Source organism: Sinohyriopsis cumingii, chromosome 4 (assembly GCF_028554795.1).
Source record: "Sinohyriopsis cumingii isolate HCF-2022 chromosome 4, ASM2855479v2, whole genome shotgun sequence".
NCBI lineage: Eukaryota > Metazoa > Mollusca > Bivalvia > Unionida > Unionidae > Sinohyriopsis > Sinohyriopsis cumingii.
The window spans coordinates 124,297,938-124,324,745 of record NC_142964.1 but is presented as its reverse complement, the minus strand read 5'-3'; the positions used below and the strand labels follow the sequence as shown (position 1 = coordinate 124,324,745).

At 34.0% G+C, this 26,808-nt stretch overlaps 1 protein-coding gene across 1 annotated transcript in view; it reads right to left on the bottom strand.

Moving 5' to 3' along the window:
* The window catches only part of LOC149802037 (uncharacterized), a 316,208-nt gene that overhangs the window by 88,147 nt on the left and 201,253 nt on the right, over positions 1 to 26,808 (bottom strand). Inside the window, exons 51-61 of the mRNA XM_089956881.1 lie at positions 24,573 to 24,683; positions 22,964 to 23,143; positions 19,779 to 19,994; positions 12,365 to 12,646; positions 11,387 to 11,560; positions 10,528 to 10,794; positions 7,383 to 7,562; positions 5,422 to 5,529; positions 4,264 to 4,533; positions 2,867 to 3,073; positions 1,303 to 1,602 (exon numbers count right to left, since the gene is read on the bottom strand). Coding sequence (XP_089813007.1) covers positions 1,303 to 1,602; positions 2,867 to 3,073; positions 4,264 to 4,533; positions 5,422 to 5,529; positions 7,383 to 7,562; positions 10,528 to 10,794; positions 11,387 to 11,560; positions 12,365 to 12,646; positions 19,779 to 19,994; positions 22,964 to 23,143; positions 24,573 to 24,683 — 2,295 coding nt within the window. The remainder of the gene's footprint in view (positions 1 to 1,302; positions 1,603 to 2,866; positions 3,074 to 4,263; positions 4,534 to 5,421; positions 5,530 to 7,382; positions 7,563 to 10,527; positions 10,795 to 11,386; positions 11,561 to 12,364; positions 12,647 to 19,778; positions 19,995 to 22,963; positions 23,144 to 24,572; positions 24,684 to 26,808) is intronic.

Below are 26,808 nucleotides of genomic sequence, written 5' to 3'. Positions count from 1 at the left end.
ACAATGAGTGTTACAAGATGATGGACATGGCTGGCAACAATTACAATGAGTGTTACAAGATGATGGACATGGCTGGCAACAATTACAGATCATTATTCTAACAGTAATTACACAAGTCAATTAAATCTGTGTCTTATAAATAATGTCCTTCATTTGCTACAAGTCACCATCAATGCCTGGATGACCACTATGAAATCCACACTGTCAATGCCTGGAGGACCACTATGAAATCTACACTGTCAATGCCTGGAGGACCACTATGAAATCCACACCGTCAATGCCAGGATGACCACTATGAAATCCACACTGTTTCACAACAATTCACTTAAAACTGCAAGAGCTGCTGCAGTCACAAAATTGTCTCATATACCACGTCAAGCAGTATATCATAAAGGGCAATAACTCTTGCAAAATCATTAGAGACAAAGATCTGTCAAGATGCACCTCTTTTGTTCACCAGATTCTGTTTTACATTGCATTTAGCTACAGGACAAAAAGGGCTATAACTCTAGCTCATAATTCTGTAAGTATAGAGCTTGTTAAAGATTTAAATGTTTAGTTGATGCCCATATCATGTACAATATTTAATGTTGATCCACTGATGATTGTAATACTAGTCTAGTTTGGCCACAACAATCTATCGTATAATACATCAAGCTACAAATCAAAAAGGGCAATAACTCAATCAAAACCCACTGAAGCACAGTAGGTTGTTGGCATGAGCATCTTCAGATGATGACCACAGCATTATTACATTTCAAAGCAATCCATCAAAAGCTCTGTATTCACAAGGTTCTGTCAAACACTGCATTCAGCTACAAGGGCAAGAACTCTAACAAAAATTATATGATCAAAATAATCTGCTGACATCAGCATCCTTTATAAATACTGAGACAAGTCGCATTCATAAGAGTCTGTGAAACATTGCTAAAAGACAGAAGGGACAATATTTCTAATAAAATCGCAAGAGCACAACCATTTGTAACCACACATCTACCGATGATGATTATAATATTTTCCAAGTTTAACAGCCATCCATTAAAAAGTCTCAAACAAGTTCCTTTGACATGATTGATATGCACTGCATTCAGATACAAGATGAAAAGGACAATAAGAAAAACATGCAGGAGTGAACTGATTTATTGAAATGTACATCATCGGATGAGGATCATAATATTGACCAAGTTTGTGCTAACAAGTTTATGGAAGCACTGACTGATTGACAGATGAATGGATCAAAGGACACCTATATGCACCCACCTCTAGAAGTGGGGTGAAATAATTCATATAAACACGGCTTACCTATTAGAATGGGCTTATCATGAGTGGCCCCTCCTGTACAAAACCAGCCTTCGCTACAGTTGCCTGATGTGGCACTAAGTCCCTCACCCTGGCAGTATTGACCTGGGTCACACATCTGACATGCAGCCTCACTGCTCTGGTTTGTCAGTGGGTTGTATTTTCCAGCAGCACATGGGTACTGGCTGTCATACATTGTGCCCTGTGGACAGTAATGGCCTGATGGACACGGGTAAAGAGTGGGGTCAATTGTATTCTCTTCGCAGTAGTAACCAGCTGGACAACTGTCACAAGATCCCTTTCCTGAAATATAAATAGGACATCATGAATCTTGGAAACAACTTTGAGTGCATTTGAATCCCATGTCATCCAGAAATGATTTTGATTTGTCAAGGTCATCCAGAAATGGTTTAGTGTTGACTAGGTTATCAAGAAATATTAATGTGCACTGCTGCTTGGATTTTTCAAAGAGGATCCAACTTCCAAAATTAAATTTTAAAAGTGTGCCAAATAGTTTTATGACTTAGAGTCAAAAGTCTAATAAAATGTATCAATACTGAATGCCCGTGTCATGAATGCATTATTCTTGTTATGTTGACTCATACATTACATATCATTCCTTTATTGTTTTTCCATAGGAGTGGACATTTCTAAGTCCATTATGCTTGAAACACATGAAAATCATATTTAACTCATTTCAATGCTAGAACAGTCTAAGCTACAACATTCTTTTCCAGTCTTGGATCCTGTTGCCTGATTTAGCAAACAATAACAACTATCCTCTAAGGGTGTTGACATTTCTGAACAGTTTAGAAACTGTTCTTCATGAGGTATTCCAACGGTGAGCTTAGTGGTTGGTCATAATCTGCATCTCAAGACCATGGCCAAACAATGTACAAAATGGAATTCCACTGAAAACTGTACTACAAGTTGGATACACATGATTCTGTCAAACACTAAATCCAGCTACAAATCAAAAAGGGCAATAACTCAATCAAAAACAATAGGAGCATAGTAAGTTGTTGACATAAGTATATTCAGATGCTGACCACAATATTATTAAATTTCAAAGTAATCCATAAAAACCTCTTTATTCAAAAGAGTTTGTCATACACTGCATTCAGCTACAAGAAGAAATTAGCAGAGTGATTTGAAACCACATATCTACAGTCAATGAGCATAATACTGAAATATTTCTTAGTGATCAATTGAAATCTGCGAGACTAGCTTCATTCAGAGTTATCTCCCAGTGATTTACTTCTTTGTACGGATTAAAGTTACTTTATTGGCAAGCTGGTAAAAAAATATCAGTGAGCCGAATTTAAACATCAACAAATATTCATGATAATTCTATCTCCATCTTTTTGCAGTAATATGTTGGCCACTGAGATCACCATCGGCATGTCCATCCTAGATACTGTTGAACACCAACTTGTTAAAGTGGGTGACCACTGGCTAACAAGACTGTCAAGAGGCTGACCATAGTACTGATACATAGTCTAATAATGCCACTGGAAAAGTATAATCCCTTCCCGAAAAAACAAGTTAGACCAAAAAGCTGATATACCTTTGATGCTTGTATATGTGCCAGGAGGACATGGCTTTGGTTGAGTGGACCCTATAGGGCAGTAAGAACCTTCTGGACATTCATTCCCAATGCCAGTGTGGGCAGAGCTGGTGGGTGTGGCAGTATCCACTCCAGATTCACAGTAATATCCAGCCTGACACTGACCGTCAACACCTGGGGATCCAGGCGTGCCACAGAAATGACCACCTGTCCAGGAGAAAATTCTAAATATTCAATTTTTTAATTTCAACTATTTATATTTGATATGATAAAAATAAATAGAAAACATGAAAAGCTAATAAGAATCATGGCCCTTTGATCGAATATTCAGGAGCAAAAAAAACATATATACATTATTTACTTGACTGTTTCTTGTAATAATGCTCTCATGTCCTGAATGTACTTGTGTAAAAATGACAAAGATTTCAAAGTTGTTATATTTAATACATGATGTTGTTTTGTTTTATTGGCTGAATATAATACAGTCACAAATTATTCAACATTGATTCTTAAGAATTGGAACAGTTATTGTGACTAAACTCTGAATTATTTTGTTGGAGATTATATGACTGCAAATTCTGTAAAAGAACAACAAGCTATTTTAAACATATCAAAATATCTCCTTTGCTAATAATGCAAATGTGTGTGAATAGGCTTATAACAAAATTGCCTTTGTGTGTATGTGTGTGTGAATAGGGTTTATAAAATATCCCCTTTACTAAGTGTGTGTATGTGCATTTGCATGCAAATATGGTTTATAAAATAACTCCTTTGCTAAGTACATGTATGAAAAAGATTTATCAAATATATCTTTTGCTAAACGTGTGTATGTATAGAATTTAACCTGGCCTATGTAGTACCAATTACAAGTCCTCAAATTAGAAATAGAATACTTCCAAAAAGTTTTGGAAGACATACCCTTCCAATGAACATAAATATATACTTGTTCCAAATAACAAGCAAAGATCTCAAAAGCTGTACAAAATGTAAAGGTTCAAAACTGCTAAAATCTTAGGATGATAAACCCTCTTACAAGATAGAAGACAAAAGGTAATATTAATTGCATTCTTAGTTAAGTAATTACATTTATTAATAAATGCAACTGTGACATAACAAAGTAATTACATTTATTAATAAATGCAATTGCAACATAACAAAGTAAATACATTTATTAATAAATATATTTGTGACATAACAAAGTAATTACTTTTATTAATAAATGCAACTGTAACAAACTACATCATGGTTATTTCATCATACTTTTTGTTGTCTTAATTGTAGGAATTTATTTCTAATGAAATTAGCCTTGTTCCTAAAAACTGACAACAGTATGATAAAGTAGCGTCCACATTTCTGGGACATTAATTAAGAGAAAAATAAATGACAAATTATCCAACCTGTGCATGGAGTGCATTCAATCTCCTGAGTCAGTCCAGTTGTATTTCCAAAAGTGCCCAGTGGGCATGGTCGTAGATTAGCCCCAGTACCATCAGGGCAATAATAGCCTTGCTTACAGATATCTGCCCTGTCTCTATTCACACAGTAGTAGCCAGCTGGGCATGGGTAGCATGTTGATGCCCCAGTGTGGTTCATGAAAGTGCCATTACCACAAGGAGTGGGTGTTACGGAACCTTCAACACAATAGTGGCCCTGTGGACAAATGTTACCTGAAGGAAAAATAAATATGTACAAAATTATTCCTTAATGGTTAATCTATGCCAACTTTATATAACTATCTTAGGTGATTCCACAATTTAACTTACACTGAAAAATTCACACAGCAAACTGAATTAAAATATGTATATAATTTGAACTCTTCAGCGAAGACATAATATCCTTATAATCTTACAAGGTTGACCCTTGTTTGATATGGATGTTCAATAGGTAATAACATATCACCCACCCAAACAGGAAATATTCACTGATTTTCAAACATAAATATAAATCCTAACTTGATTTAATTCAAATGACACTAAACAGCTAAAATATAAAGGTAGACAAAAGGAGGGTAAGTAATAAATACAAAACATTTCACATTTTGTTTCAAGTTGGGTGAAAGGTTTTGTTTCATATGATGTACAAATATGCCTCTGCCTGATGACATTGTGTATCCATACACAATCCTAAACTTGTTCTTTCTGCCTGATGACCTTGTGCATCCATACACAATCCTAAAGTTGCTCTTTCTGCCAACTTAGAACAAAATAGGCATGCAGTTTTATGGATACTTCCTACCCCTCTCATAAAAGCCATGCACAGTGACTCAGTGGTTAGAATGAAGATTGGGATCCAGCAAAGTGTAGTTTTGAATCCTTTCCTAACCAGGTAAAGTTATATGTTGAGGTTTGTCTCTTGGCAACAAACCTTACTGACATTTATTGACATGATTTAAATTCTCATTTTTTGATGTGATTTCAAATGTAACCAAACCAATCATGTGTGTGTTTGATTTTTGTCAAGTACAGTTTTTGAAATGCTTAAAGGTTTGCTGTTTACTCAAATGGTAAGACAGAAATGGATAAAATAATTCAGGGATTTGGGAAATTTTTGACAACCTGTTGTTCCATCTGTAGGGGCACTGTTGTTTGCTCCCATGGTGCAATAGAAACCTGCACTGCATTTACCAGTCACAGCTGTCAGACCAACGTTTTCACAGTAGTAACCTACAAAGAAGATATATGGATTTTTTAAAAATAATTTGTCAATGCTTTGTCAAATCTCAATATCTACTGCATTTTCAAAAGTACAAAATGATAAAATGTAATGGATATTTTTTCATGCAAATACAACATATAACATTTCTAATGATGTCAGCATTAAACTGAAAATAAACATAAGAAAAAACATATGTTAACTAATTATGTGGGTTTTTATTTAAGCTTTTGGTTCTGAGTTGGAAAATTTCAAAATTATGTTCAAACCCTAAACATTTGGCACATTCTGTCAGGTCCTGTATTCTACATGGTCAACAATATTGTGTACATATAATGAAATTGGAATTGACCTAACTGCCCAAAAGTATGAATGAATCACTAATAATTTTCAATTAGGATAACTAAAAGAATAAATTACTGTTCATTTTGCAGTTTGGATAAATTAAAAGTATGAGTGACTGATAATTTGCAGTTTGGATAAAAGAAAGGAATAAATCACTGATAATTTGCAATAAGAATAACTAAAAGAATAAATGACTTCATTTTGCAGTTTTGATAAAGTAAAATCATGAATGACTGATAATTTGCAGTTTGGATAAATTAAAACTATAACTGACTGAAAATTTGCAATTAGGATAACTAAAAGAATAAATGACTGATCATTCTGCAGTTTGGATAAATGAAAAGAATAAATCACCAATAATTTGCAATTAGGATAACTAAAATAATAAATGACTGATCATTTTGCAGTTTGGATAAATGAAAAGAATAAATCACTGATAATTTGCAGTTAGGATAACTAAAAGAATAAATAACTGAACATTTTGCAGTTTGGATAAATGAAAATAATAAATCACTGATAATTTGCAATTAGGATAACTAAAAGAATAAATGACTGATAATTTGCAATTAGGATAACTAAAAGAATAAATGACTAATAATTTGCAATTAGGATAACTAAAAGAACAAATCACTGATAATTTGATATTATGATAACTAAAAGAATAAATGACTGATAATTTGATATTATGATAACTAAAAAGACTGCTTGTCTCTGCATGGTAACATTTTACTTTACAACAAAAAATACAACAGAAAGTCCTTTTCTTGCAACAAGTTTAAACCCACATGTCTCATTTAAATTACCTGCTTCACATTTCAAATCTATAATTAAAATATTTATGTAAACCCAATTTTTTTCTACTCTTAGCTAATTTTACGTATTTTTTGTTAATGTAGCAATTAAACATTGCAAACGTTTTCAAGTCAAATCAGACAATGCTAATGATATCTTTTAAATTAAAATATTTAACAGAAAAATAACTAGTATCCAGTATCCAACAATAACAGAAAAATAACAGTATCCAGTATCCAACAATAAATCAGACACAGTCTAAATGTCAGTACCTTTGAAATGAAAAGGTCACCTCAAATAGGGGTGACCTCTTACAAGGAATAAAGTGGTAAAAATATACTACTGCTTGAAAAACATATCATGTTGTAGGCAAGTTTTTTAATATTTATAGTGGCTGCTTCCATTCTCTATTTTGGGGTAGATGGGTTTGTGATAAAAGCATGTATCATGCCTTTTAAAAAAAATATTTTGCTTTCAAAATGCACTGGTTCAAAACGTTTAATGGAGAGAGAGAGAGAGAGAGAGAGAGCACCACTCTTCAAGATTACCCATTTGAAAAGAGACACAGCAAAATTTTACATTTATGAGCATACACCCACAATAGTAGGGAATCAGACAGGCTATACATTCAGGACCAGGCAGCTTTACGTGAGGATGTGGCACCCCTCTAGAGGGGCTTTTATAACAAGGAAGACAACTCCATTTTATTGTATATATTCATCCATACCCGGACTGCAGCTGCTGCAGTCAATTACATCTTTCAACCCAGTCATGGGCTGGAATGTGCCAGCTGGACATGGCTGCGGAGTGTGGGTCCCATTTGGGCAGTAGTGACCTGCTGAACACTCATCTCCATAAGTCTGCTTTGATGGATTTGGCACCTCTGATTTTCCACTACAGTAGTAACCTGGAATAATAATAATGATAATAATAATAATAATAATAATAATAATAATAATAACAACAAGAACAACAATCCATCATTTTAATTTTTTTTAAACATCTTACAATAAGCAATGATATAATGATAATTAATATACATAGAAATCCTTGTACAATAAAAACAGGCAGTACTTCTAATCATATGATTTCTGAAAATTTCAAATATGACAAAGCTGGATCAATTTCAATTCACTTCATCTGTGCCAAATAAAGGAAGAGTTTTTCTAAATTCTCATTCTAATAATTTGAAATTGGTTTTCTTGAAAGTACTGTATATCTGGCAGTTAAGTGTCTGGCATGACTCCTGATACAATATGTGCAAATAATATGTGCAAATACTTGTTTAGTTCAATAAAATCAGGAGCTTCAATACTGCCAACCCTAATGAGACCTTCTCAGTAAAGAAGTAAATATTTTTTTATTCAAGTTGGACCGATTTTCTGTCAGGTGTAACAAACTCTCATGTAATTCTACTGTCGACTTGGAAAACACAAAGTTTTAAAAGGTGATCTGATGTAGTGATGTAAAATGTTTGTAAAGGACACTGTGTTCAAGTAAAATGTTTGTAAAGGACACGTTGTTCAAGTAAAATGTTTATAAAGAACACTGTGTTCAAATAAAATGTTTGTAAAAGGACACTGTGTTCAAATAAAATGTTTGTAAAAGGACACTGTGTTCAAGTAAAATGTTTGTAAAGGACACTGTGTTCAAGTAAAATGTTTGTAAAGGACACGTTGTTCAAGTAAAATGTTTATAAAGAACACTGTGTTCAAATAAAATGTTTGTAAAAGGACACTGTGTTCAAATAAAATGTTTGTAAAAGGACACTGTGTTCAAATAAAATGTTTGTAAAGGACACTGTTCAAATAAAATGTTTGTAAAGGACACTGTGTTCAAATAAAATGTTTGTAAAGGACACTGTGTTCAAATAAAATGTTTGTAAAGGACACTGTGTTCATGTAAAATGTTTGTAAAGGACACTGTGTTCATGTAAAATGTTTGTAAAGGACACTGTGTTCATGTAAAATGTTTGTAAAGGACACTGTGTTCATGTAAAATGTTTGTAAAGGACACTGTGTTCATGTAAAATGTTTGTAAAGGACACTGTGTTCATGTAAAATGTTTGTAAAGGACACTGTTCATGTAAAATGTTTGTAAAGGACACTGTGTTCAAGTAAAATGTTTGTAAAGGACACTGTGTTCAAGTAAAATGTTTGTAAAGGACACTGTGTTCACATAAAATGTTTGTAAAGGACACTGTGTTCAAGTAAAATGTTTGTAAAGGACACTGTGTTCACATAAAATGTTTGTAAAGGACACTGTGTTCAAGTAAAATGTTTGTAAAGGACACGTTGTTCAAGTAAAATGTTTATAAAGAACACTGTGTTCAAATAAAATGTTTGTAAAAGGACACTGTGTTCAAATAAAATGTTTGTAAAAGGACACTGTGTTCAAGTAAAATGTTTGTAAAGGACACTGTGTTCAAGTAAAATGTTTGTAAAGGACACTGTGTTCAAATAAAATGTTTGTAAAAGGACACTGTGTTCAAGTAAAATGTTTGTAAAGGACACTGTGTTCAAGTAAAATGTTTATAAAGAACACTGTGTTCAAGTAAAATGTTTATAAAGAACACTGTGTTCAAATAAAATGTTTGTAAAAGGACACTGTGTTCAAATAAAATGTTTGTAAAAGGACACTGTGTTCAAATAAAATGTTTGTAAAGGACACTGTGTTCAAATAAAATGTTTGTAAAGGACACTGTGTTCAAATAAAATGTTTGTAAAGGACACTGTGTTCAAATAAAATGTTTGTAAAGGACACTGTGTTCATGTAAAATGTTTGTAAAGGACACTGTGTTCATGTAAAATGTTTGTAAAGGACACTGTGTTCACATAAAATGTTTGTAAAAGGACACTGTGTTCAAATAAAATGTTTGTAAAAGGACACTGTGTTCAAGTAAAATGTTTGTAAAGGACACTGTGTTCAAGTAAAATGTTTATAAAGAACACTGTGTTCAAATAAAATGTTTGTAAAAGGACACTGTGTTCAAATAAAATGTTTGTAAAAGGACACTGTGTTCAAATAAAATGTTTGTAAAGGACACTGTGTTCAAATAAAATGTTTGTAAAGGACACTGTGTTCAAATAAAATGTTTGTAAAGGACACTGTGTTCAAATAAAATGTTTGTAAAGGACACTGTGTTCATGTAAAATGTTTGTAAAGGACACTGTGTTCATGTAAAATGTTTGTAAAGGACACTGTGTTCACATAAAATGTTTGTAAAGGACACTGTGTTCATGTAAAATGTTTGTAAAGGACACTGTGTTCATGTAAAATGTTTGTAAAGGACACTGTGTTCATGTAAAATGTTTGTAAAGGACACTGTGTTCATGTAAAATGTTTGTAAAGGACACTGTTCATGTAAAATGTTTGTAAAGGACACTGTGTTCAAGTAAAATGTTTGTAAAGGACACTGTGTTCAAGTAAAATGTTTGTAAAGGACACTGTGTTCACATAAAATGTTTGTAAAGGACACTGTGTTCAAGTAAAATGTTTGTAAAGGACACTGTGTTCACATAAAATGTTTGTAAAGGACACTGTGTTCAAGTAAAATGTTTGTAAAGGACACTGTGTTCAAGTAAAATGTTTGTAAAGGACACTGTGTTCAAGTAAAATGTTTGTAAAGGACACTGTGTTCAAGTAAAATGTTTATAAAGGATACTTAGGCTTTAAGGACCTCCAGTTCAAAAACAGATGAATGCCTTCATTAATTAGATTTAATGAGATCTCTCAAGGTGACATACTCTTTGTTTTTCTTAATAAGACATGACAGCTTCAATCATCCCCCACATGAAAAATATTCAAATGGAAACATGAAAAATGCCAATTTACAGTATATGAGATTAACAATCTTTACAGTTACAACATACCTGCCCAGCAATGACCTGATTCTACTGTAAGTCCAGTACTGCCACAATAGTACCCAGGCGTACATGAGGTACAGTCACCACTGGCTTGCAGTCCTTGCCTGTTGCTGAAAGTGCCCAATGGGCAACCCATACCAGTAATGCTGCCCTCAAGACAGTATTGCCCTGCAGGGCACATATTGCCAGTAACACCATCTGTAGGAGTTGAGTTGTAAGCCCCAAGTGAGCAATAGTAACCTGGTGAGCAGAGGCCCGTTGGTTTCGTATTTCCTGTGGAGATAATGAGAAAATTTTGTTTATTGTGACAACACTTCGTTTTTTGTCTACTGTGAAGACAATTTATGAATTTTAGTTACTGAAATAAAAATTACTCAGAATTTGTTTATTATTTCAGATAAACCCAATTTGTTTAGAATTTTGTTTTACCTCCTATTTTATTAATAATCAGAAAAATTCAAACAATAAACCTTCTCAAATGCCCTTAATCTCTGAATTTTAAAAAATATGATCTCTATATACTGTCTTATGGTACAAAAAAAGACAGATGCCGTAAACAGATTTCAAACTGTATGAGATGATCTTTGGATATTATTCAAATATATTTAATATTTGTAGTGCTTTATCTCAGGTATCATAATATGCAATAATCTTATGCTTCTATTGCACTGACAGTGTCAATAGTTTAGAACAATGATGCACCACAGGTACATAATTTAAATGTTAAAATAAAGGTACATAATTTAAATGTTAAAATGAAACTTATTAAGTATTATGTGACTTTAAATATTCAGACCAAACTAGCAGACATTATTCTTAAATAACATAATTTAAAAAAAAAGAAGTTTTTAATCTGCCAATCCACCTTCTCCACTGCAGTAGTAAGCTGGGTCACATGGTGTACACTGCGTTTCATTGGCCAGACCAGTTATGTTGCTATAGTAACCAGCTGGGCATAGATACTCAGCAGCAAATTTTGTGCCTTCTGGGCAATAGGAGCCTGCAGGGCATTCAGTCGGATCAGAAACTCCAATACCACCTGAAATATGGGAATGAAATGCAAATAATTGTGTGAAATTACCAGACAAGTAATTGTGTGGAATTAACAGACAAGTAAATGTGTAAAATTACCACACAAGACAATAAACAAAATTTGTGACTTTCAGTTTTCACTTTCAATCTTCTATTGATGTTGCTTGGTATAAGAGATATACAAAAATCTACAAACTCACACTGCAAAGGTGTTTGTTTTAAGATAAAGTAAAGAATAAGCATAAGCCCTGAACTTTGACCTAGTATAACAGTGGTCTTAATCGATCACCAACTTGTAAAATTATGGAAACAAAATAATCAATGAAATACAAGAATTTTATTGATTTTCTAAGTCACATACATTGGCAAAGACAAAGCATTATTAATACACATGAATTCTGACTTCAAGAGGAAACTACCTACAAATATTAATACAGAAATAACAAGTAATCTGGATTTCTTGGATGACAGGAATTTGTACAGACAAGTGCTTGTGTGGATAGTTTGTAATGGTTTAATAAATGGGCTGAACTGAGACATGGGTTGGCAATAGATCTAAAAAAACAATAAATTAAATCTAGATACTCAAGACTTTAATGTACCCAATTTATCTTTACGTTTTGGGTGAATTTTTTAAGGACAGCAAAAAATTTACTTTTTATTATATGCTTGCATGTGTAGCAAAAATGTAAAGTAATACAATTTTCCAATCAGTGAACTAAGTTTACATAGACTGAATCTTTACAAATGATTTTCCTAAACATAATGAAATGACTATATTTATTTAAAGTTGACTTTTTAAATCACCTACCAAAAGCCTGGCAGTAGAAACCAGCTGGACAGATGTCACATGAACTCATCACAAATGAACGTTGGTAGGTGCCTGATGGACAACCAGTCTGATTTGCACTGCCATTCAGGCAGAAGTAACCAGGGCTGCAGGGATATGATGGGGGCATGGGTGTACTTATGCCCCCTGGGCAATAGTAGCCTTCACTGCAGAGTTCTGTTGGTATAACCATGCCATAAGACGGGCAGTAGTAACCAGCAGTGCATGGAAGACATTCTGTTATGTCAGCTTTACCAGTTGTATCTGAAAACAGATTTATATACATTTTTCAAATGTTCTTAAATACACCACTCCCTAATTTAACCAAACCTTGAAAACTTTACAAAATAACCATAATAAGATCTCTAAATCTTTTTACAGATGTGAACCACAAAAAAGAAATTAAGAAAGTAAAACTTTTCTAAAAAGTCTAATTATGCTGAACATTTAATTTTCACACAGTTTAAATGTTATGATATCTGATTCTATTTCCAAAGTAATGGGGAATAAATGAGAAACAAAAACACATTATCACATAAGCTATACTGACGTGATGTCTGAAGACTAATGACTAGGGCCATGAAAACACATCGAAATCAAAAGGATAAAATAGCCTTTAAGAACTCTTCAGCAGCTTCGTTTGATTGACTACTGTTGAGGACTAAAAAGTCCTTTGATATGATGACACAGGCTAACTAAGAGATTTCAAGGTGACTACAAAACATGAACGGTGCTGATATTACAATAACATCCAGGTGTTGAGTTGGTTCTAATTTCTGGTTAAAATCACACACTCATTTGGCAGTGGATTGTTCTACAAATCTGCAATGATTTATTTGAAAGTAACCAGACATTGTAATAAAATGCACATATTCTGTCTTTTTTCTTTTTCATTTTTTTTTTTTTTGACTTACCTGTAGGAAAGTGTTCTGGATCAAATTGTCAGCTATGCACTGACTTGACACAGGAATAGTACAGCTCTACCCCATTATAATGCTCTTTGCTATAATGCAGTTCTGGATATAATGTGGTAACACTATGGATCCCATAATCAAAATTATAAATGCTCTAATTTAAAAAAAAAAAATTAAAAGAAATAATTTTAAATTATCAGCTCAAACTTTTTACTTCAAAACTACTGTATTTGATTTGGAGATTACCAGAACGTGTTTTTACAGTCACAGTCTAACTCTAATTATCCACTACTGTCTCAGGCAACGTAAGATATTGTATTCCAACAAGGCTATTGCACACCCAAAATTACCAATGTCTCTAATAAGTCATAATTGTCTTTGGTCCCTGTCAACTACTGTGTTTGGCAAAGGTACACAGGACTGTTCAATTTGTCTTCAGCAGTAAAGTCACCTTGGCAGATTAGTGACTTAATCTCTGTAAATATAGCACACGGAATATAAAGAAGACCAGTTAATTGTTGACCATTGTATAATGACACCTAGATGGAACCGATCACTTAAAAGATTAGTGGTGTCATGTCTTTTGAACCTGCAACTACTTTCTGTAATTTGCTGCAAAACAGCCCAGAAGAGATAGATGATCCTTTATAAAATGTACCTACAAAGTCCATTCAGTCTCACTTTCTAGTGAAATAAGACACCCACTTTTAGTGAATACAGTGTTATCAGTATTTCTGAGTGAATAAAGACATTTAATCTTGAAATAGAAATGTTCAGGAAAAGGAAAGTTTATTCTGTGAATAGGATTGTGATTCTGAGGGATTCACAGAAGAGGATGTAAAGCTGTGCTATAGGGACATATGAACTCTTCTGATGATGTTCAGCCTTGGATGAAAATTGATGAGGACTGACCCACTGTTCAACATAAGACTGATGCTGACATTGTCCATTTCTACTTCAGTGCCAAAAGAAAAAACTTGGACCCCAATGAACAGGATGTCAGATCTACCATAGACAGTGATCAGGAAAATCTCTGGAAATACCTTATGCTGTTTCCTAAGCCATATTTGCATTCAAGAAAACCTGGACGAGTCCTTTAAAATTGTGCAGGTATGCAATATCAGAAGAATCATCTGGTCTCAAACAATCTAAAACCATGAAATAATTCCAGTGGGAAATACACATCATGTGTGTGAACAATGTTTGCTCTATTTTGGATTAGTACTTCTTGTGAACAAATGTGCTTGTTTTTGACATGACTGCATGGTTTTAAATGTATTACATAGATGTACACAAGTTTATTATTTTGTTGGTTTTTAAAAATGTTATTCCATGTTTTGGAATTGTCACATTATCACACTAATCGTCACACTAATCATCATACGTAACCGATCGACTGATATTTCATTATTATTAATTCAAATGACTTGACATTACTCAGTGCACTTGTTACAGATAGATGTTCATTTTTTAACTGTGCAATGGGTGTAGAAATGGTAAATATGTCACTGTGAGCTTCTAATTAAAAAAAGAATAAGCTTTTAACACCAGGAAGCATTGGCCTCAAGTCAAACCTTAATTGAATCCTCTATTGGGCAAGTAATGATATTTTTTCATCATTTTAAATAATAATAATATTAATAATAATGATAATAATAATAATAATAATAATAATAATAATAATAATAATAATAATAATAATACTTTCACTTTAAACTTGATGCAGCTGTGCATAAAAATTATAGCTGGCAAGTATATTTATTAAAATTAGGTGTTTACATCATTTTTAACGTTATGCATGGGCTCATCTACAACAATATTGGTTGAAAGAAAACAACCGGATGTTTGGTATGATATTTTTTATTTCCTTTTTTTTTAAATATTCTTATTGCAGTACAAAACAACACAAAATTTACATAAACTTACAGCATTACTATATATATGACTGGTACATTTGACTGTTGTTTTGTTTATCTCCCCAACACACAAATACACTCACAATTTTCATTAATGTTTGCTATGCCACTGTTCAATACATGACATGAATGGCAGTTATGGACCCTGACTATTGCATTTTTGTATGTCAAGGGAGAGCAGTACTCATCTGTGATATAACACAACATGTCATACAAACACAATTTTTTACCCACCCATCACAACACTTTTGTTTTGAAAAATGCAATTTTCAATAATCTTAGTAACTCTCCCCCATAAAAAAAAAAAAGGAGAGAGAGGGACAGATTTCTTTACCACTAAGATATATGCCTGCAACCTGTAGTATGTATAAAAGGTAAAGAGTCCTGCTTAGAGCTAAAGTAAAACTCTTTTATGGCAGTTTATACAGCAGAATTGTGAAAGAGACAATTAAAAGGTAAAGAAGTCGGATAAACAACCACCACTAAACTGGCTGACCATTCATTCATTCAATTGTCTCCATGCCTTATATAGCACATAAGGCTTCCAATAGAGAGCACCAATGCTGCCAGTCTGCAGCCTGTCTGTTGATGGTTTCACATGTCAGGCTGCATGCCTTCATCTGCTTCTCAACTGGCCTTCACCTTCTCTCTATTGACTGGACCCATTTGAAGCTTTCTGTCCAGTGCCCAGTGCAAGGCTATTTTTGGTAGTGTATCCGGTGAAATTTGACAACACATGTCCAAGCCATCTCCATCTTTACCTGGACGACAGGTTTTGCGTTTGTCCTCTGATGCAGCACTCTGTTTGGGAACTTTCTGAGCCAGAAAATTTGAAGGATCTTCCACAGACACTTATTTTGGAAGGTCTCTATTGAGTGAAATATTCTTGTTACAAGTCTCCAGTACTTGGAGCCATTTACAAATGCACTCAGGACATTACTGTTAAAGAGCCTTAGCTTTGTTTTGTTCCCTGTTGCTTTGTCAATGTGAAGGAAAAGCTGGCTTTGCTGATCTTTAGCAATGTGAAGGAAAGGCTGGCTTTGCTGATCTTTGGCAATGTGAAGGAAAGGCTGGCTTTGCTGATCTTTGTCAATGTGAAGGAAAGGCTGGCTTTGCTGATTTTTGGCAATGTGAAGGAAAGGCTGGCTTTGCTGAAGATCAAAAGTTTTTACACATCACTGCCTTGAATGAAATATTTAAGCCATCTGTTTTCAAGATTACTGGTAAGTTCATGATCAGCAGAATTATTTCTTTAAATTCAGACTTTACTCCTTATAAAAATATGCAAAATGTGATTTTTATGATAGTCAAAATATTCATCTTTTAATTTTTGAAATTCAAAGTGTTAAAACACAGCTGTGATTCAGAAAAGGATGCGATATCTGAAAGCAAGCAAAACTAAATTTTAGAACTCTTGGTTGACAGTTTGACATTGTGAAGTGCAGCAACAAGAGGTAACATTTTTTTCATTGCATATATTGCAAACACCATAACTCTAAAGTGTATGAAATCTTTTGACATAGCAACTAAACATTGGGATACTTCATCAATGCAGTTTAACACCCAATAGTAACTGACATGTTTCAACAATCAGCAACCAAACTTGCCATCTTGCACCCTTACATATGCCATGGTCAGTGTTCAAGGACCCCACTGTCCATGAGTTATCAAGGAAGAGGTGTAAATGTTTTACACTATTCAACCCTCCATACATCTTTAGTTTTTGCAACAAAGTTATAATATAAATGACAAGAAAATGAATTTGAATTATGAAATGTTTTATATAACACATACATTACTGGCTCACAGTTGATGTTTGACCCAAAATATAATTCAAACAGTGATACTCAAAAATAACTCACAGTTATTTATGTATATTGCAAGTATATAGTAACATGGGTTAAAATTGGGAAAAACCACAATACTGAAAAGTAGGCCAGGGGTCAAGAGGCTGCCTAGGCTCCCTTCTGAGTCTAGCACAAAGCCCTGGGGAGGGGCAAGGGGGCAATGCGCTCCAGAAGCTAAAAAAGGAGTAATTTTGACACTATATTGCACATGAAAATTGTTACTGAAGAATCCAAATTTCTCATTCTTTAATATGATGCATACATCCATGGAATCATTAATACATAAAAAATATGCTTCCTTTATCTCATTACAATTTTTCCATCATTATTCTGTAAATGTCAGTCAGCATATATACATTGTATAAAGTCAGTCAGCAAATATACATTGTATAAAGTCAGTCAGCATATATACATTGTATAAAGTCAGTCAGCACATATATATATATATATATATATATATATATATATATATATATATATATATATATATATATATATTGTATAGAGTCAGTCAGCATATATACATTGTATAAAGTCAGACAGCATATATACATTGAATAAAGTCAGTCAGCATATGTACATTGTATAAAGTCAGTCAGCATATATACATTGTACAAAGTCACATATAAAGTCAGTCAGCATATATACATTGTATAAAGTCAGTCAGCATATATACATTGTATAAAGTCAGTCAGCATATATATTGTATAAAGTCAGTCAGCATATATACATTGTATAAAGTCAGTTAGCATATACATATTGTATTAAGATGCTGAAATAGACCACTTATTTTCCTCCATACAAGACCAGCAGTTGGGAGAAGTAGATAGTTATGCTTTGAAATTTCAACTCAGGAAAATGGAATGTGCTGTTCTTTTAGCCATTTATATGTTTGTAACTACTGAATTGGAGAGAAGAAAAAAACATAAATGCAGTTATCGTCTGTAAATATAGCATGGGCACATTTCCAACTGTCCTGACCAAAAACTCTACCAAACCAAGATAATGCAACAAATTATTTTTAAAAAAAATCTTTCTGTGAAGCAATGGGGTGGGGAATAAAGAAAACAATGTCAGAATGATATACAAGGAGGTATGGAATCAGCTGAGGTCTCTCATTCAAATATATTGTTCCTATGAGGTAAATGTAGGAACTGAATAGCAGTGGAATATAACAGCTGAGGTTGCCATCACTGAAATGTGGAGTGAAGTATGAACTTTGTGATCAAGCTGAACATGTCCAGGAGCTTGAGTGAAAACTTTAAATTTTAGTATCCCTAAGTATTGATTATTTTTTATTCCTACTAATCACTTTCCAAGCACTTTTATACCCACCCCCTCCCACCCACACCCAACCCCACCAAAAAAAATGAATGGAACATCATCATGTGGGGACATTCTGAAGATGGAATTTCTGTTATCTGATTGGAATTTTCAACCATGTAGTAATAGTAAATATTTTAAATATTTCAAAGATGTGTACAATAAACAATTGTTTCAGATGAAAGTTACTTGTACATACACAAACTAAATAACCGATGAGCTTACATTCTAGGACAATATCTGGCATTGAATTCTAGAACAATATCTGGCATTGAATTCTAGGACAATATCTGGCATTGAATTCTAGGACAAGATCTGGTATCGAATTCTAGGACAAAATCTAGCACTGAATTCTAGGACAATATCTAGCACTGAATTCTATGACAATATCTGGTATTGAATTCTAGGACAATATCTAGCACTGAATTCTAGGACAATATCTGGCACTAGATTCTAGGACAATATCTGGCACTGAATTCTAGGACAGTATCTAGCATTGAATTCTAGGACAATATCTGGCACTGGATTCTAGGACAATATCTGTCACTGAATTCTAGGACAATATCTAGCACTGAATTCTAGGACAGTATCTTGCATTGAATTCTAGGACAATATCTAGCACTGAATTCTAGGACAATATCTGGCACTAGATTCTAGGACAATATCTGGCACTGAATTCTAGGACAGTATCTAGCATTGAATTCTAGGACAATATCTAGCACTAGATTCTAGGACAATATCTAGCACTTAATTCTAGGACAATATCTAGCACTGAATTCGAGGACAGTATCTAGCATTGAATTCTAGGACAATATCTGGCACTAGATTCTAGGACAATATCTGGCACTAGATTCTAGGACAATATCTGGCACTGGATTCTTGGACAGTATCTAGCATTGAATTCTAGGACAATATCTGACATTGAATTCTATAAAAACTTTCAAGATGATACTGAGAATTTACTCAGAATATTTAGTATATAAAGGATTCTCCAGGGACCACAAAAGTTTGTCCTGTGTGTGTGTTTTGGAAATAACCATACTTTGTGAACAAGAATACATTATATACAGATGTACAAGGGTCATTTCTTTACCAGTATATTTTATAGACAAGTGTGCTTTATATGCAGTCTAAAGAATGATGTCCTACATAGGCAGATGTCTTTTTCACAGAAGTCTTTCTGCTATGACAAGTATTACTATATTTCTAAACCCATCAAAGACAGTATCAATACCCTTATAGATCATTTCCTATAAGATATTCCAGCAAAGTTCTGATGTTTTTTTTTATACCTGAGAACAGGCATGATTTAAGTAAAAGTTCCATTTTAATACTCAAAGAGTTCAAGACCATTTTAATATATTACTAACAAAATAGAAATAATGTGAATGCTTACTGGAAAATGTTCCTGGTGGGCATGGTTGCTCCAGTGTTGTACCTGGTGGGCAATAGTGTCCCTTGGAGCATGGCATGGGGTTTGGAACAGAGGCTGAGCCATTGCAAAAGAAGCCTGCAGAGCAGTCGCCTTTGGGGATACTGCTCTCATACTCATCACAGAATTTGCCCAGTGGGCATGGGAATGGTGCACTGCTTCCAGCTGGGCAGTAATTTCCTGCAACAGATTAGACCTGAATTAAAAGTATGGTTTTCTCTTGGATTGATACCACAATCTCCAGATGTTTCTAGTGTTTTAAAATGCTACAATATATTGCATAGTAAAATGGTATGATACTTCACAATGTCAGTGTAAGCTGTAAAACAATGCTAGTTACACTGTGATTACTTTAATGAAATATCATCAATCAGCAATGAGATTGCAAAACTCTCTTTTTTAATGGCAACAAGAAAAAGCCGAGGTTGTTGGTAGATTTATATGACATGACATGATTGATGAGTGACAGCATATTTGGTAATGGAGGCCTAGTAAAATACAGCTGGGCAAGTTGCTCTTTACTCATTAGAATGAATTATCTGTTCTAGATTTATCCAAACCTTCTATCAATAATAACCGTAGTTTTAACTCATCATTTTATTGATCACATTCATACCAACATACCTGACAATGTCTCTTACGTTAATGTACCAAATTTGGTCTTAATGACCACTATCCAATTTTTTTGGACAATAAAGGTCAAATGTAAGAGAAATAGGAAAAATGCACACAAAACTATCACTTACAAATTGTTAAATATTTAAAGGAAGAACAATTTCTCGATGACCTATATAAAGTTCCATGGAATATGATCCATAATTTGGATGACATAGATGAAGCTCTTAGGGTGTGTACTGACTTATTATGGATGTAGTCTCTAAGCATGCACCACTGAAAGTACATCAAGTATGAAATCCAACCTAACTGGCTTACTACTGAAATCCTAGATGCTATGAAAACATGAGCCCAATTCAAGGCTATGGGAAACCATGCACAATATAAAGTATGGGGAAATTAAATGACAAGCATGATTAAAAAAGCGAAAAAAACTTATTATCAATTAATGCTTAAAAACAAAAAGAGCAACACAAATTCTATTTGGGAAGTTTTCAATGAACTCACTGGAGGAACACACAAAGACCAGACAAATAAAATTCACTCACTTCTGGTAAATGACACCATAGTCACTGATGACACTGATATTGCAAATGTTTTCAAAGATTTTTACACCAACATTACCACAAAGTTAAAGGAACCAGTCATAGAAAAGAACATTAATGAACTGAAAAAGTTCTGCAGCAGCAAAATCTCTAAGGAAGCATGTTTCTCTAACCCACCAGTATCAAAAAACTTTGTCAAAAAATGTCTCAATGAACTTGATGCCAAGAAATCTATAGGACTTGATCAGGTCCTTGACTCATTAAAATGTCAGTCTGAATTATTTCAGATAGCATAACATTCATTATCAATTTAAGTATTGCAACCTCATCTGTCCTCAAACTATGGAAAATGGCAAAAGTAATGGCTATTCACAAATCTGGTTCCAAGGATGATGCTGATAACTAATGGCCAATCGCAATACTACCAAAAACTTGTCAAAATTGATTGAAAAACATGTCAATAACTCATTCATGTCTTATTTAACCAAACACTTGCTGTTACACCTTAAATCAATCAGGCTTTAGACAGAAACGTTCATGTGAGACTGCCTTGATCTCCCTGATAAATGGCTTCAAGCACTTGATCAAGGTAGAATAATAGGATCCGTATTTGTAGATTTCAAGAAAGCTTTGGACACGGTGAATCAAGACATCCTTTTGAAGAAACTGAAAATTTACCAATGTGATGAAAGCACAGTTAGATTGTTTACTTCATACTAAAGTGAGAGAATACAACACGTTTATATAAATAATGTTCTGTCTGAACCTGGAACAATTAGATATGGAGTACCACAAGGCTCAATTCTAGGTCCATTACTATTCATTTTATTTATTAATGACCTACCACTTTTACTAGAGGACTTAATTTCATCTATCGATCTCTATACAGATGACACATCATTGTCTGACATCCAAAACACATAGCATGAACTAGAAATTTCTTTACAGGATGCCCAAAACAAACTGGAAAGCTAGTGCACATGCAATGGCATGGTGGTAAATACTGGTAAAACTAAAATATTACTTATCTTAACACGGCAAAAATGGACAAATCTTGATAGTGATGAACTATGATATGGAAGGATAAAAATTTGTAAATGTCCTGTCATGACAGATTACTTGGTGTTTTGGTAGATAATAACCTATCATGGACTGAACGTATCAAACATACCAGTAGAAAGGTAATTCAATTTTATGGCTTCTCTGTAGGATAAGACATTTTCTCCCTCAAAGACACATAAAACTATTTTATAACAGTTACATACAACCCTATTTAGACTACTGTAATACAATATGGGCTAATTCAATACAATATGGGGTAATTCAAATGATAAAAACATAGCAAACCTAGCATAACTCCAAAAAAGAGCATTGTGACTAATATCAATCCGGAAAGAAATCAAGGAAACTTTAGCTGGTAAATTAAAATTATTAAGACCTAATCTAGTTGAGAAAAGTCAAATTAATGTACAGGATATCCAATAATAGTGCTCTTGAATATATACAATCATTATTTCAGTATAGTCTACCTTGTAATACTCCCCACCTGTGATCCATGTCTACCAAACAGTACAAAATTTACAAACCAAATTAGGAATTATATAAAAAAGAGGTTTCCAATACTCTGGAAATTTGCTCTAGAATAGTATTCCAGTTGTGATTAGAAATACCCACTCTATTTCCTTCTTCCAAACCCAGTATATCCAGTGGCCTGAGCGATGCAGTTAAAATAAAAAAAATTCTTTTGTATGAGGGCCTCAAGGTAGATTAGTTCTTTAGCTAAATGTTTATTTAATATTATTATTATTATACATTTTGATATCAGCATTATTTGTTTCAATATTGGACTGATCAAAGAATTTATGGCCAACATGATAAATTTGTATATGATGGCTTTACTTGTGGGCCAACGTAAACAGCATTAACTGAGCAAACAACTGGTTGACATATATAAAGACATGTTCATAGACAGATAAATAGGTATATTACCTGGTGGACACTTTCCTCCCGTAAAGTTCAGTGAGTAAATGGGACATGTACTGTTGATGCTGTATGTATCAGAGAAGTTGCTGTCTGGCAGTTCACTATAGGCCCCACCAGAACAGTACCAGCCTGCAGCACAGATACCTGTGGGCTCTGACAAACCCTCTCCAGCACAGTAATGACCACCTAAAATTGATAACCAAAAGCTGATCAAATTTTGGCAAGGACAGTTTTATCAGAACCCTATCAAATCACACAATGATTAACTTAATTCATCATATGAAATGTTGTGAAATAATAAATATGCATACATAAATTAATCACAATGAAATATATTTTAAAAAAATATATGACATGTTCTTTTAATGACGCCTGTAAAAGTGTACACAAATAAGGTCAAGTATATACATGTACCATTATTAATCTAAGATAAATTATTATTCTCCTTTGTAAATTTAACACTAATATGTCTTTACAAAAGTTTTTTCACTTCTGATTATTGAGTGACCAGCACCTTCATCATAAACCTTCCAGAGGAAAACTGTCAATTACCATGGACTTTTACAGTGCTGGTTGGGCACTAATCTGGGTCAGGAAGAGGAAAACTGTCAATTACCATGGACTTTTACAGTGCTGTTTGGGCACTAATCTGGGTCAGGAAGAGGAAAACTGTCAATTACCATGGACTTTTACAGTGCTGTTTGGGCACTAATCTGGGTCAGGAAGAGGAAAACTGTCAATTACCATGGACTTTTACAGTGCTGTTTGGGCACTAATCTGGGTCAGGAAGAGGAAAATTGTCAATTACCATGGACTTTTACAGTGCTGTTTGGGCACTAATCTGGGTCAGGAAGAGGAAAATTGTCAATTACCATGGACTTTTACAATGCTGTTTGGGCACTAATCTGGGTCAGGAAGAGGAAAATTGTCAATTACCATGGACTTTTACAGTGCTGTTTGGGCACTAATCTGGGTCAAGAAGAGGAAAACTGTCAATTACCAGGGACTTTTACAGTGCTGGTTGGGCACTAATCTGGGTCAGGAAGAGGAAAATTGTCAATTACCATGGACTTTTACAATGCTGTTTGGGCACTAATCTGGGTCAGGAAGAGGAAAATTGTCAATTACCATGGACTTTTACAGTGCTGGTTGGGCACCAATCAGGGTCCATAAAAAGTCAACATTATCACCAGTGTGGCATGCAGTACAAGTTTCAAATACATTGCTTTCTTTGTGCCAACAATGTGCATCATATTCAATCCAATTTACACTTGATCACATGTCTTGGTTGTCCTCATCTAAATATGCCCCTATACTTAAATGTTGGTTTCACCGTATGTATTTCCTGGGGCAGTTATTTAATAATCTTACAAGAAATATTAACTAAATGCAAAATAAACTTAATCATTGCCACACACAGATATATATATATATATATATATATATATATATATATATATATATATATATATAGAGAGAGAGAGAGAGAGAGAGAGAGAGAGAGAGAGAGAGAGAGATATGTATATATATAATCAGATTCTCAAGAATGACACCTATAGCTGAGATAGTTGATACCACATACCTGTAGGACTTGTACTTTAGAAAGATAACTGACCTGGGCAAGGGAGACAATCCTGGTCACTATCAGCCAGAGTCACGTTGTTGTAGGTACCAGCTGGGCACTTGTATTGAGCAGGATCCTGAGTTCCTGCTGGGCAATATGAGCCTGAAATAAGAAAATAAGATTGACATCAAGATGGTAGATTTTGAGGTCCATATCTGTCTTCCCTATCAATTAATGTTATTTTCTATCTCCACTCCCAACTTTCCTATCAATTAATGTTATTTTCTATCTCCACTCCCAACTTTCCTATCAATTAATGTTATTTTCTATCTCCACTCCCAACTTTCCTATCAATTAATGTTATTTTCTATCTCCACTCCCAACTTTCCTATCAATTAATGTTATTTTCTATCTCTACTCCCAACTTTCCTATCAATTAATGTTATTTTCTATTTCCACTCCCAACTTTCCTATCAATTATACCACTCCGGCGGCCTAGTGATTAGAGTGTCGGATGTGGGAGATTGCATGATCCAACCCGAGTCAAGTCATACCAAAGACTAATAAAAAATGGTACTAATAACTGCCTCGCTAGGCACTCAGCATTAAGAGGTTAGTGTTAGGACTGGTCGGCCTGGTGTCAGGATAATGTGATTGGGTAGGACATCATGCTATATGTCTGTGACACGATGCCCCAGTGCTAGACATCACAATAAACTACCACACTGCAGACATCATAGCGAAATGACTGAAATATTTTTTAAAGCTACATTAAATATCTATATTGTATATCGCCTATCAATTAATGTTATTTTCTACCTATAATCCCAAGTAATGTTATTTTCTACCTCTCCTAACAACTTTTCTATCAAGTAATGTTATTTTTTACCTATACTCCCAACTTTCCTATCAAGTTATGTTATTTTCTACCTCTACTAACAACTTTCCTATCAAGTTATGTTATTTTCACCTCTACTAACAACTTTCCTATCAAGTAATGTTATTTTCTATCTCTAATAACAACTTTCCTATCAAGTAACGTTATTTTCACCTCTACTAACAACTTTCCTATCAAGTAATGTTATTTCTACTTCTACTAACAACTTTCCTATCAAGTAATGTTATTTTCTATCTCTACTAACAACTTTCCTATCAAGTTATGTTATTTTCTACCTCTACTAACAACTTTCCTATCAAGTTATGCTATTTTCTACCTCTACTAATAACTTTTCTATCAAGTTATGTTATTTTCTACCTCTACTAACAACTTTCCTATCAAGTTATGTCATTTTTTAACTATACTCCCAACTTTCCTATCAAGTAATGTTATTGTCTATCTCTACTAACAACTTTCCTATTAAGTAATGTTATTTTCCACCTCCACTCCCAAGAGCTTTTGTGATTCAGCACATTTTACAATCCACCTAATGTAAAAGAACTACATGAATCACATCATGAAGATAGAGTGTTAACCAGTCTATAAATGTATATCAGAGTAACACTTTTATCGAAGCTAAATTCAAACCCTTCAAGATATATGAAGTGAGATTTTTTTAACCCTTTACCTCATAGAGTGTATAGCATTTTAGCCAGTTCATATACATGTACCAAAGTTACATAGTGCAGTGCACCTGTTACCTATTTGACTCCACACACATAGGCCTGCCTGTTACCTGTTTGACTCCATACACATAGGCCTGTCTGTTAACTGTTTGACTCCATACACATAGCCCTGCCTGTTAACTGTTTGACTCCATACACATAGGCCTGTCTGTTAACTGTTTGACTCCATACACATAGCCCTGCCTGTTAACTGTTTGACTCCATACACACTGGCCTGTCTGTTACCTATTTGACTCCATACACATAGGCCTGCCTGTTAACTATTTGACTCCATACACACAGGCCTGCCTGTTAACTGTTTGACTCCATACACATATGCCTGTCTGTTACCTATTTGACCCCATACACACAGGCCTGCCTGTTACCTATTTGATTCCATACACATAGGCCTACCTGTTTACCTATTCAACTCCATACACATAGGCCTGCCTGTTACCTATTCAACTCTGTACACATAGGCCTGACTGTTAACTGTTTGACTCCATACACATAGGCCTGCCTGTTACCTATTTGACTCCATACACATAGGCCTGACTGTTGACTGTTAAGCAGTGTAGTACATGTTACATTCAACATCAATTTTAACCACTGTAAATATTTGGTACACATCTATTATATATTGAAAGATTTAAGAGTAAAGTCCGATTGTTATAGCTGTATAATT